General features: G+C 46.7%; 6 protein-coding genes across 6 annotated transcripts in view; 4 read left to right on the plus strand and 2 right to left on the minus strand.

The window, feature by feature from the left end:
• The window catches only part of LOC311321810 (histone H1-like), a gene marked incomplete at both ends in the record, with an annotated part of 149,988 nt that overhangs the window by 49,086 nt on the left and 88,565 nt on the right, over window positions 1-12,337 (plus strand). The gene's annotated exons all lie outside the window — the stretch shown is intronic.
• On the plus strand, window positions 365-676 carry LOC311321916 (histone H4; the record flags this gene model as incomplete). The annotated part of the gene is made up of 1 exon (XM_084453930.1): window positions 365-676. The coding sequence occupies one exon, from the start codon at window positions 365-367 to the stop codon at window positions 674-676; it is 312 nt and encodes a 103-aa protein (XP_084310056.1).
• On the minus strand, window positions 1,656-2,033 carry LOC311321882 (histone H2B-like; the record flags this gene model as incomplete). Its single annotated transcript, XM_084453897.1, has 1 exon — window positions 1,656-2,033. One exon carries the CDS (start codon window positions 2,031-2,033, stop codon window positions 1,656-1,658), a length of 378 nt encoding a protein of 125 aa, XP_084310023.1.
• On the plus strand, window positions 5,072-5,686 carry LOC311321799 (histone H1-like; the record flags this gene model as incomplete). Its single annotated transcript, XM_084453814.1, has 1 exon — window positions 5,072-5,686. One exon carries the CDS (start codon window positions 5,072-5,074, stop codon window positions 5,684-5,686), a length of 615 nt encoding a protein of 204 aa, XP_084309940.1.
• Window positions 6,969-7,355, minus strand: LOC311321858 (histone H2A-like; the record flags this gene model as incomplete). Its single annotated transcript, XM_084453873.1, has 1 exon — window positions 6,969-7,355. The coding sequence occupies one exon, from the start codon at window positions 7,353-7,355 to the stop codon at window positions 6,969-6,971; it is 387 nt and encodes a 128-aa protein (XP_084309999.1).
• LOC311321835 (histone H3.2) lies at window positions 7,628-8,038 on the plus strand (the record flags this gene model as incomplete). The annotated part of the gene is made up of 1 exon (XM_084453850.1): window positions 7,628-8,038. The coding sequence occupies one exon, from the start codon at window positions 7,628-7,630 to the stop codon at window positions 8,036-8,038; it is 411 nt and encodes a 136-aa protein (XP_084309976.1).

Below are 12,337 nucleotides of genomic sequence, written 5' to 3' on the forward strand. Positions count from 1 at the left end.
GACCATCTTCAGCCATGAATACAAACATTTTGTTTTCCTTTTCTAGCCCTATTTATCATAATCCACAAATCATGGGGAATAGGTCTTGGGCCGCATGCCGTCACGTGACTTGCAATACCGAGCTTTGGCCATTAGCCTAAGTCAAATGGCTTCATGCGCCGGTGAGCAACTTTCATTGAAATGAATAGGCAGACATTTTCAATGCCGTCTCATCATACCTCCATGGCTCCGCCCAGCAGAAAAGAGCTCTCACTGTGTTCAATCACATCCGCATTTTCGACATAATAGACGGGCCACGTTTCGAGAATGGAACAGTCAACTCGAAGGTTTCGTGTAGAACAATTGAAAAGAAAACCGTCAAAAAATGTCTGGCCGCGGAAAAGGAGGCAAAGGACTCGGAAAGGGAGGAGCGAAACGCCATCGCAAGGTTCTTCGTGATAACATCCAGGGCATTACCAAGCCTGCAATCCGTCGTTTGGCTCGCCGTGGCGGCGTGAAGCGTATTTCTGGTCTGATCTACGAAGAAACCCGTGGTGTTCTGAAGGTCTTTCTGGAGAACGTCATCCGTGATGCCGTTACCTACACCGAGCACGCCAAGAGAAAGACCGTCACCGCCATGGATGTCGTCTACGCTCTGAAGCGCCAAGGACGTACCCTGTACGGCTTCGGCGGATAAGCATCGTCTCTCCGTTTCTTTAGTCCACCAACCCAACGGCTCTTTTAAGAGCCACCCACGTCTACAATTAAAAGCGATGGGTCCATGTTGAGTGAAACTCGGGTATTAATAGTCGAGGCTCATTAAGGTTGTTTTTATTAATCGTGAGCTTGCATCTGAGGAGCTCCGAAATACGCATTGCGTTGTACACTCGCATTTAACTACATTAACTACAATCCAGCTGGTTAACCGGAATGAATGGCTTGTTCGCCAACACTGTTGAAATTGTTTAATTGTAGGAAAACAGAAAAAAAAATCCCAGACTTGGGTTTGTTGCCCATCCATATCAAAATAACCTTGCAATATTCAGTATGCTGTCCATAGCCTATTTAAACAGCCTATTCGGCCTATTTAGACGACCTATGTACTGACATTCCGTTTCCTTCTAGTCGGGCTACACTGAATTTGACTTGAATACTACGTTTAAAATATATACATGAACAAACGACACTAGATGAATAAGTAAGCAATTACAAGGATGACAGTGCACAGTACATCAAATCGATTGTTTAAACTTGCATAAAACTGAAAGGTAGGGTTAGATCTTCAGTTTGAGGCAATGAGCTCCACATCGTACCATTTATTGAAGCAGATCCAGCCTCGCCGTCTTCCAGAGGCGGGAGTTTGGAAAAAGGGTTCAATAGCAAAAATTAGAGATCAATCTAGCTATAGATGGGACTATATGCTACTTCGATAACTATTGATCCCTGGAAAGATGAGGTAAAAATACATTGTAAAAAAAATAAATAGAAAATTCTACAATCGCAGATTGGACAACAAAAGGCACATTCGGTGACCAATTGCAGCATTTGCAGTTTGCGAGATGTACGAAAAGTAGCCAACAATCTAAATCGCCATGGAATTGCATTATTTTACAGAAAATGTGGGTGGCTCTTAAAAGAGCCTTTGGGGTAGTTTGGAGCCGTGGAAAGCAGCCGCTTTACTTGGAACTGGTGTACTTGGTCACTGCCTTAGTGCCCTCGGACACGGCGTGCTTGGCCAGCTCACCGGGGAGCAGCAGGCGCACGGCGGTCTGGATCTCCCTGGAGGTGATGGTTCTACGCTTGTTGTAGTGCGCCAGGCGAGAGGACTCTCCGGCAATGCGCTCGAAGATGTCGTTCACAAAGGAATTCATGATCCCCATGGCCTTGGAGGAAATGCCGGTGTCGGGGTGGACCTGCTTCAGGACTTTGTACACGTAGATAGCGTAGCTCTCCTTCCTGGACTTTCTGCGCTTCTTGCCGCCTTTGGCAGCGGTCTTGGAGACGGCTTTCTTAGAGCCCTTCTTGGGCGCGGACTTAGCTGCCGGTTCGGGCATTTTTCTAGGTGTCGTTGCTTCTCAGGAACCAATGTAAAGCGGTTGGTAGTCACCCGGAATATGTAGGGGGAGTATGCAAATGTTTAGGCAAGGCTCCCGTCATTGTCTGCGTTGAACTCTGACGTCCTCGTTTCCCCAACGAACCAAATTGACCGCGCATGCTCAGGAACTCCCTCACCCCCAGCCCACTTTTCCTGCTTTGGGGCGTGTGGTCTGACGTCACTTTATTGGATGTAGCAGTGCCGCCATTGTGGAGTGTAGTCCAAAATCCCTATGGGGAAAATGAATTATTTGAGACACACATATGGACATTTTCTCCATGGTCATCCATTGTTGAAGCATTTTGTTTACACCTCCCACCCATTGGCATATAATGGGCGAGTGGCGCGTGAAGTCTTTGTAAGCAAAATGATGGCATTTGCAGAAAATAAAGTCAATGACTCCGTTGAATTTAAAAGACATTGTTGAGTTGAAATACATCATTTTTTTCGTTTTGTGAATTTTGAAGCCCTTAGCCTAGTTGATTCTTAGGTCAGTGTTGAACCTAGCATGACACATCACAGCTTTCTCAAAATCTAGCAAACGACAAACCCTGATATGTCCACAAGGACACCAAAGCAGGTTGCTAGGTAGCCTAGATATGGTCACACTAACAAAAGGACACGGTCTGCAGTTGGATTGATATTCCTTACTCAACTTACTTTTAATCCTCTCGGTTCGTTGAGGAACATGGCTGTGACTCTCTGCTTCCATCTGGTCCTGTCCTGTGCAGCATGTTGTGCCTTGTCCCAAGTTAGGTAGCCATTTTTAGTTCCGAGCTCACAGTTCTTCGCCAGGTTGTTTTTGGCCTCCCTTGTTTCCTCTGAAATTCCACCCCCCTAAAAGTCCTGTCAGCATTGAGCCCAGGGCACCATGTTGGCATTGGGCATTTTGGGGTTTTCCATAAGAGCTCCACTGCACACTGTCGCTCTCACCGCTATCACTCCTCACTGATATCAGCAGCCAGTTGTTCTGACAGGCGTGTTCCCCATATTCTTTTAATGACTTGTTCACAGTCATAAATCTCAAAATTGGCTGCATAGCCTAGAAAATAAAACTATTCCACAGTAGACATCATTCACTATTGCATCGTAGATAGCTGTATCTGCTTGACTGAGTGTAGCGATTTATTTGCAGCTGCCTATAGGCTACAGTGGTGAATTTAGAAGGTTTAAGTAGTCTTCACATGCCTTAGAAATAAACTATAGCCTATGCACTCTGTGTATCTCAATGATGGACGAGTCAACACTGGCAGAGTAGGCCCTGTGTGTGCAAATCAGAAGCTGGACACCAGACTAGAGTGCTAAGGTAGCCTAGTGCGTAAGGACTAGGAATTGAGGGACCATATGACAGGCATATACATTAGGACTTGAACAAAGGATATTAAAACTAAAGTTTGTAATGAACAGTCTTTGAAGAGTGGACAGGGAGGGATGACCGTGGCCCACAGAAAGTGGCCCCAGTATGGTGTAAATCGGCACCAGACAGCTGAATCAACTGTATTGGACAGAAGGCACTGCCCTAACTTATAATAAGATGAACCATCAATCTGAAAAGCCACCTGTGACAACTGATAGAAGCAGCCTGTGACAACTGATAGAAACAGATATATTATACAACTGTTAGGCCTATGTGCGAAGGGCATCTCTCCTGCAGGACACTCACTGAGACTGTATTCTCTGTATGAGACTGTATGCTCTTGTTGAAGCAAACACCTTCTGTTGATCGCCTCTGGATTCTCGAGTTTCTACTCATGTTGTTAGCAATAGTCTAACATGGTAGGCTATAGGAGATTGATTCTTAGCAGTTCGCGCTTAGTCACTTATCTTGTTATTCCCTGTAGGTGTAAATACTGTGCTCAAGAACACAATCTTGCTTGAGATAAACATTTCTAGAAATTAAGCAAAATTTATTTCATTCTGCCTCGACCACGCCTATTCACATCAGGTAGTCTCGTTCAGAATCCCAAATCACACAGCCCAGAAAGAGCTAATTGCTCATATCACTCAACAATAAGCGCCTACATGTCCTTCCATGTAGGCTATAGGCCTACCTTCACTACATGGGCTGCGATAGGATCGGCTAGGCGACTGGGCTCCTGCGTTCTCTATAATTCTCATGGCACAATAGCCTAGCCACTCAAGATGCGATTCAGACATTTTTATAGCAAGGTCATCAAATTCAGTAAAAAGAAAACGACGCGTGTGTGTTGTGATGGTTGCTTGTCACTTTTTGCAATCCTATGTAACGCAGCAGGTGCGCCTCAGGTCACTTCACTGCATAGGCTACCAACCAAACGAGGACATTGCCCCAGACGAGGGGTGTAATAGGCGACACAGTCCAAAAAGACCAGGCGGAGTCATTCTGCTGGGAATCCAAATGTGAATCACCCAGGGAGGGCGAAAGGTAGCCTATACACACGGGCAGACACCAGCAAGATAGGGACCAGGTCTCCGCCCCAGTTTCAATGCTGTGCTTTACGCACCCCAAAAGAGACCCCGTTTAAAAACATCGGCACCACTTCTGTGTACCCTAAATCATTTTAGCCCCTTGCCAGACAACTTGGCTCACTGGGCAACGATTTCTGTCCATAATCGCATGCACTTTTAGACATTTTAGGAGTGAAATGCCACTGGAAACCTAGTGCGCACGGCTCCATCCGAGAGATCAACGGCGGTGTTTTTACCCGGTAGCGAATAAACAGACGAGGCCGCCGCCACCCAAACAACTTTATTTCGAAAGACAAATAGGCTGCTCGCTGTCACATTCGCTTTCGGACTTGTGCTCCACTCCAACTTTGATTTTTAGCCCTTTATACACCAGGAGAAAACACAGGAGGAACATCATTTTGGTAACCGAGAGCTCCTCGGTGGTGGAGCTGAGTCCACACGGTTCTCATGGCGCGTTTAAGGCCAACCCCTCGCAGCGTCGAGGACTCACAGTCAGCAGGACCGACATACAGTACGTGTGTGATGCCGCAGAGCAAACTCAAGATAGACATGGCAGAAGTCGCCCCAGCTCCCGCAGCCGCCGCACCGGCCAAGGCACCCAAGAAGAAGGCAGCAGCCAAGCCCAAGAAAGTGGGACCCAGCGTCGCCGAGCTGATCGTCACGGCTGTTTCCGCCTCCAAGGAGAGGAGCGGTGTCTCCCTGGCAGCGGTCAAGAAGGCACTGGCTGCCGGCGGCTACGACGTGGAGAAGAACAACTCCCGCGTCAAGATCGCCGTCAAGAGCCTCGTCACCAAGGGCACTTTGGTACAGACCAAAGGAACTGGCGCCTCCGGTTCTTTCAAGATCAACAAAGCAGCCGAGGCGAAGGTAAAGAAGCCAGCTAAGAAGCCCGCCGCCCCGAAGGTCAAGAAGGTAGCCGCCAAGAAGCCCGCTGCAGCGAAGAAGCCCAAAAAGGTCGTGGCTAAGAAGCCTGCAGCTGCCAAGAAATCTCCCAAGAAAGCCAAGAAGCCCGCAGCTAAGAAGGTGGCAAAGAGCCCCAAAAAGGCCAAGAAGCCCGCGACACCCAAAAAAGCCCCAGCCAAGAGCCCCAAGAAGGCCGTCAAGCCCAAAGCTGCCAAGCCCAGGGCTGCCAAGGCGAAGAAGGCAGCCCCCAAGAAGAAGTAAACGTCTTCTTTCTGTCCTCTTTACTATTACAAAGGCTCTTTTAAGAGCCACCCAACCAACTCCATTAAAGCGCATCTCCATGTATGGCCACCGAATTCACGCGGGCGCACATCCAACAGTAATAATTCCGATATAAAGCACTTAATCTAATGGTACTGAAAACGTGCTGTACACGCTGGTGTTTCATTATAATACACTTCCACAGCACTGGTAATGGGAGGCTATGAATTTCAACTGTAGGGTAAAACTCATTTTCTGATGCATGTTCATGGTCAACTGGCGTGCACTGGGATCAGATCGACGCGTAGTTTATTCAACATTGTCTTTTTGGCGCCTGAAATGAGAGGAGTAGTGAGAGCGGCGGAGCAGCGCAGGCCGTGGGCGCGTTCGTAAGGATCAGGACTGCGCAGTCGATGATCAGAGCTGATCGCCGCCATGCTGTGACCCTTTGCATTGTGGCCAAATTCCGTCCCGACTCGCTCCAACGTGATACGTAGGCCTACTTTGTAGGGTTATACATTATTGAAATTACAAACTAAAATAATTAGTAAAACTGTATTTTGAGAAACGCCCATAGACATGCATGCATTCTCTCTAAGTCTAAAGCGACGTACAATGTTTTGAGTTGGGGTTAAGTGGCACAGCGGTAGGTAATCTTTTTTTTTAAATTTGTTGGTCTTTACAGATCAAACAGAATCATTGTAGTTTGATGGTGTGCATGAAACCAGGGAAAGGAGGGAGTAGGTTAATAGCCCTGGTGCTCTTTTCTGTCCATTATTGTATAAGTCTACGAGGAGATCAAGCCATTTATACAGGGACGTCTATTTATTAGGGAGGACAAACTAGGTCATTCATGCAGCACACTTCATACACAGGCAACACGAAGCGTTTCAATTAAACACGTTTTAAATTAAAACTATCACAAGATAAGTCGAGAGTAATACAACTATGCCAAATAACGGTATAACATGCTGTAAAACCTGCAGCCGGCAACGTCCGTCGAATAACTTTAACTAACAATCCAAACACGTCTTCAACAACTTCAAATCAGACTGAATTAGCTAGATTTCAAGCGAGACTCCTTCTTGCAGGAGTCTCATGTGGGCGAATGTGCCTCAACTCGGGAGGTGGCCCACGTAGTCGCAAGTAACGGAGAACACGAGGATGATGGAAACGCATTCCAGAGGACAATGGAAATACACTTTGCGCTTTTAAGGATAGAAGTGGGTGGCTCTTAAAAGAGCCTTTGGGATTATTGGGAGAATTCACGTCAGTGGCGACTTCACTTGGCTTTGACAGCCTTCTCGGTCTTCTTGGGGAGAAGCACTGCCTGGATGTTGGGCAGCACGCCGCCCTGGGCGATCGTCACGCCTCCGAGAAGTTTGTTGAGCTCCTCGTCGTTGCGGACAGCCAGCTGGAGGTGACGGGGGATGATACGACTCTTCTTGTTGTCGCGGGCAGCGTTGCCGGCCAATTCCAGGATTTCAGCAGTCAGGTACTCGAGCACAGCGGCCAGGTAGACCGGTGCACCGGCTCCCACACGCTGGGCATAGTTGCCCTTACGGAGGAGTCTGTGAACACGACCCACTGGGAACTGGAGACCGGCGCGAGATGATCGGGTCTTGGCCTTTGCCCTTGCTTTGCCTCCTGTCTTCCCCCTTCCGCTCATTTTCAGTATAGAAGTAGTTTAGTAACTCAGTGGTGTGATACAACGGCGGTCGGATTTGTATACCTTCCGTAAAGTGGCGCCCTTTTGCTTTTGTCGCTTTATCCAATCCCAGTCTCCGTGTTAATAGCCAATGGGGAGAAGGAGGCGATAGCCAGCCAATGGAGTAGCCCAGAGAGGCTGTCCAATCAGCGCACGGCAGCTGGCGTTATAAAAAAGGCACATTACGTTCTTGAAAGCTTTAACTACGACTCGCGGAGAAGAAAGCTGAGATCATGGCCAGAACCAAGCAGACCGCCCGCAAATCCACCGGTGGCAAAGCCCCGAGGAAGCAGCTCGCCACAAAGGCGGCTCGTAAGAGCGCACCCGCCACCGGCGGTGTGAAGAAGCCTCATCGTTACAGGCCCGGCACAGTGGCCCTGAGAGAGATCCGTCGTTACCAGAAGTCAACCGAGCTGTTGATTCGTAAGTTGCCTTTCCAGCGCCTGGTGAGGGAAATCGCTCAAGACTTCAAGACCGACTTGCGCTTCCAGAGCTCTGCTGTGATGGCACTGCAGGAGGCCAGCGAGGCATACCTGGTCGGCCTCTTCGAGGACACCAACCTGTGCGCCATTCACGCGAAGAGGGTGACCATTATGCCCAAGGACATCCAGTTGGCCCGCCGCATTCGCGGAGAACGCGCCTAAAATGGTCTGAGTTGCTTTATCATTTCAACATCCCCCAAAGGCTCTTTTAAGAGCCACCTCATTATTTCTAATAATAAAGCCAATGTGTTCCTATTGTTACCTGCACATTCTAGTGTGTCCTAATGGGAGTAGTTTGGACTGCTAGTTCTACTACACTGTCCATTCACCACCGTCGTGACATCCACGTATACAATGCAATTCTTTTTGTACATTGACCTTACGCCCAGCCATGGATTTCAGCCTGTACCGCCTTTTTTGACATCCACGAAGAGAACTTGGAACGGAATGAAAGTCAGACTTTAGTCCCTTCCAGCATTTGATTACAGCCTCAGAGAAAGTATGAACATAGTTTCAAAATGGTTTATTCAAACACTAGTAACATGCTTTGTTTAGCGTATGAGGTGGTTTAAACAAGTGAATAGCCGTTCAATCTATTTTAACGTGATGGGAAAACTATCATGTTTTTTTTGTCTTGTTTCTTTTTCCTCCTGCTTTGTGGTATGTTACAGGTGGACTATTTAAGTGTATCATACCTAAACAATACCACAAAGCGGGAAAAAACAGTCACAACAACTAACAAAAAAGCCCTTTAGCTCTCTCTAGTGGCTATAGTTATAAATTACATTCTGGTACAGATATGGATTTCCATCAACTCTATATCTTTTGACTGTGGTGCCTGTCTTTACCTGTCTTTTGGCAACCCGTATGTCTTCTCATTTGGATAGTTGAGAACAGATTGTAGCACAGCTAAGACAGACCTCCATCCTGTCAGTCAGTGTGAGATAGTACTGTATCCCTCCACGGTTCCCTCAGGTCAAATGGGAGCTGAAGGAGGTGGATGTTGATGGTCCCCAGTCCCCAGCTCAGTAGGTTCAGCTGCAGCACCACAACACCAGTGGCACACACATTTTTAATCCATACATACAGTTCACCTGTGTATTTACATGGAACCCATATATTGTATTGCATATTATATTGACCTAAACCTATTTCATATCGCTTCAATGTGGCTGTTGTAACAGTGCAATTTCCCCCCTGGAATTAATGAAGTACCTGCCTGCCTGCTGAAGGTCCAGAAACAGCAGTAGGGCCGATATTCAGTTCCAGTTGATATGAGCAGAGGCTATTAGGTAAACACCTCCAACACCAACGTGGATGATAAGTGCACCAATATTGTTACTTGTTTCCTCTCACCCTCCGGATCCCATTTCACCCTGATTCACATTTAGAGGCCACAATATGTAGTTAGTCAGCCTCACTAATTGAAAAAGGAGAAAAGCCTCAATTGGGTCCATGTCTTTTGTATGGGGGTTGTAGTGCATTGGCTACACAAACCAAATGATAAACCTACCAATATCAATCACATATATTTTGAATCATTTGGAAAATGGACTACTGTACTACATGTTAAATCACTTGTCTCTGCAGTACCCCTGTACAGGGGTCCGAGTCCTGCCCTCCTGTAACGGGAACTTACCAGCCCAGCGACTTCTCGTTCGTGTTGGTTTCTAATAGATAGTTTAGGCAGGTGAGGAGATTTGTCTTTAGCTTCTAACAGTCTTTCCCAGAGCCCACCCTGCCTACGCTCCAGCAGTACCCCCTATGACCTGAGAGGGGGGATGCAGCACAGGAGCCAAATCAGGTTCACCACTGCTCTTCTCTAAAGGAGATGTCTGTTGACGTGGTTGCTAGAATTAGGTTTTAGCAGCTAGTATACTTCAGCTACAAGGGTGTGTCGTTTACAAACCAGGGCAACCTATAAGAATAACAATGCATGCATCACCTAACATTTCACATCACCTAACATTTCACATAAAGTACCATACAGATGACGCAAGAAAACTTTACTTTTTATAATGCTCAATAAATTTATTTAGAAGGACATTGCTAGAGGCAGATTCATGCCATATGCAGGGCATTATCAAATTACATCACACAACAAATGGCAACATGGTTGGAGAGATTCTATAAAGATGGCCTATCATACCCTATATGGACAAAAGCTGTTATAGCTGCAAACGGGGGACCAACTCCTTATGAATGCCTATGAATTTAGAAAGGGATGTCATAAAAGCTCTTCTAAGTGTAATGTGTAGACATCCCAATACTTTTGTCCATATAGTGTATATAAAAAAAAACTATCAGTGCATCTTACCTACAGGACCAAACACACCTCATGTGAGAGATATTGTGGCGACATGATCAATCAAGCAATCAATCAATCAAAGCTTTATTTGTATAGCGTATTTCATACACAGAGGCAACACAATGCGCTTTACAGAGAACAAGGGAGGTGGGCATAGGCCCCACCCCTACATATTCCAGAGTGAAGCAATAAAAACAAAACAGTATCACCCAGGGAGAGAAAAGTGAGCTGTAAAAATTCTTCCCTGACCCCTCTCAACGAGATGATCGAGCAAGCTACTGGAGTATGTTTGTCCAACGGTTAAGAACATTTATAGAGCAATAAATTACATTAAATTACATTTTCAGAGCAAAAGGGGCTAAAAAGATCATAGGAGAGACATGGTAAACACTGGTGTATGTCTGTGTGAGCGTGAGTGTGCCTGGGTCCAGATAGAGGCAGAGGTCGGGGGTAGGGTGGGGGTGGGAAAAGGATACGGATCCAGGTTAGGGTGAGGGGAAGGGAGACTGGGCCCAGGTCCAGGCCTAAAGTGGACTGGTGTATGTCTGTGTGTACGTGTGTGTGTGTGTGTTACCTAAATGCTACTCACTTTACCGAGACCAATGGGAGGGTGGGCATAGTTCCCACCCCTACATATTCCAGAGGGAAGCAACAAAAAAAAAAAAACAGTTTCATCCGGGGGCCAGAAAAGTGAGCCGTAACAATTATTCCCTGACCTCTCTCAACGAGACGATCGAGCAAGCTCCTGGAAAATGTTTGTCTATTAAACTTATACAGAGCAGTAAACATGGGTTAGATACTTCATAAGAGAGACATGACTAACAGGAGAGTGCACAAATAGTTACAGAGAAGTTGCCTACATGGTAGGCCATTATGTGTTAGCTATCACTGTAGTCTATAATATGATATTTGAGTGAATCATATAACAAAGCACAATAAGCACTTAGCATAACAGGCTCATAGAGAATGCTGCAAGGCAGAGGTGGGAAAAGCGGAGAGCCAAAGGTAAAACATGGGTAGGGTTGGGTGGGTAGGGACAGCTGACGACACAGTGTGGGAAAGAAGAGCCAGTGGTCCGGTTCCAGTTCCTGCTTGGTTGTTGCCTACTCACCTTCCCGTATCCTGTATCACCTGCACCTCATCCCTCATTACCCTTAGCATTAAAGGAGTAGTAAAGGAAAAAATCATGTTTAGCCCTGTTTTAAGGTTACTTATATACAATGGTTCAGATGACAAAGTTGAGAAAACTAGCACGTTTGAGAAAGTGATGATTGCTCTACCACCGTTTTGGTCAGACAATGGATGTGGGTGGGCACCGTGAAAAATCATTCAAAAAACATGTTAAACTCTCAATTTCAAAGACAGCCAAATGCTCGGGCTGGAGAGGGATATTTCTCAGGGAACCCCGCCCCTCGAGCACTCGCTGGCATCCCACCTGGTCCCGGGGGCCTCATGGGCGTCCAGCAGGACAGCGCAGCTACCTGGGGCCAAGGCGACACAATGAGTTTAACATGTTTTTGAATGATTTTTCAAGGTACCCACCCACATCCATTGTATGACCTAAACGGTGGTAGAGCAATTATCAGGCTTTCTCAAAAGTGCTAATTTTGTCAATGTTTTGAGCTGAACCATTGTATATTATCATAAGTAACCTTAAAACAGGGCTAAACATGCATTTTCCCTTTACTACTCCTTTAAAAAAAATAATCCGGCTCAAAGTGGGCTAAGGTAAACCGGCTATATCTGGTATATGTTTAGCCTAGACTTCTATTACACGTATTTTGCTTGCTGGGCAGCGTGAGTCACATCTGCTTTAGCTGGAAAAGACTGCGGCTCGAGCCGTTCTTTTAGCTGCAGCGAGACCTGCCGTGGTCAATTCTGACTCTTTCACAGAAGACCCAGCGGCTCTAGCTGAGAACATTACAGTAGCTGAAACAGGAGGAGATGCGGACTGTACATGACAACCAGGATAACGTTGCATTGTGTTTGCTTTATGGGCAGTGGGTGATATGCCTACACCCCCCCCCCCCCCCCCCCCCCCCCCGGGGCGGCTGTAGCTCAGGAGGTAGAGCATGTCGTACAATGATCATCGGACATGTCGAAGTGTCCTTGGGCAATGTGAACACTGATCAGCAAATTGCTCCCAATGAGCA

This window comes from Borostomias antarcticus (assembly GCF_949987555.1).
Source record: "Borostomias antarcticus genome assembly, chromosome: 19".
In the NCBI taxonomy this organism is placed as follows: Eukaryota; Metazoa; Chordata; class Actinopteri; order Stomiiformes; family Stomiidae; genus Borostomias; species Borostomias antarcticus.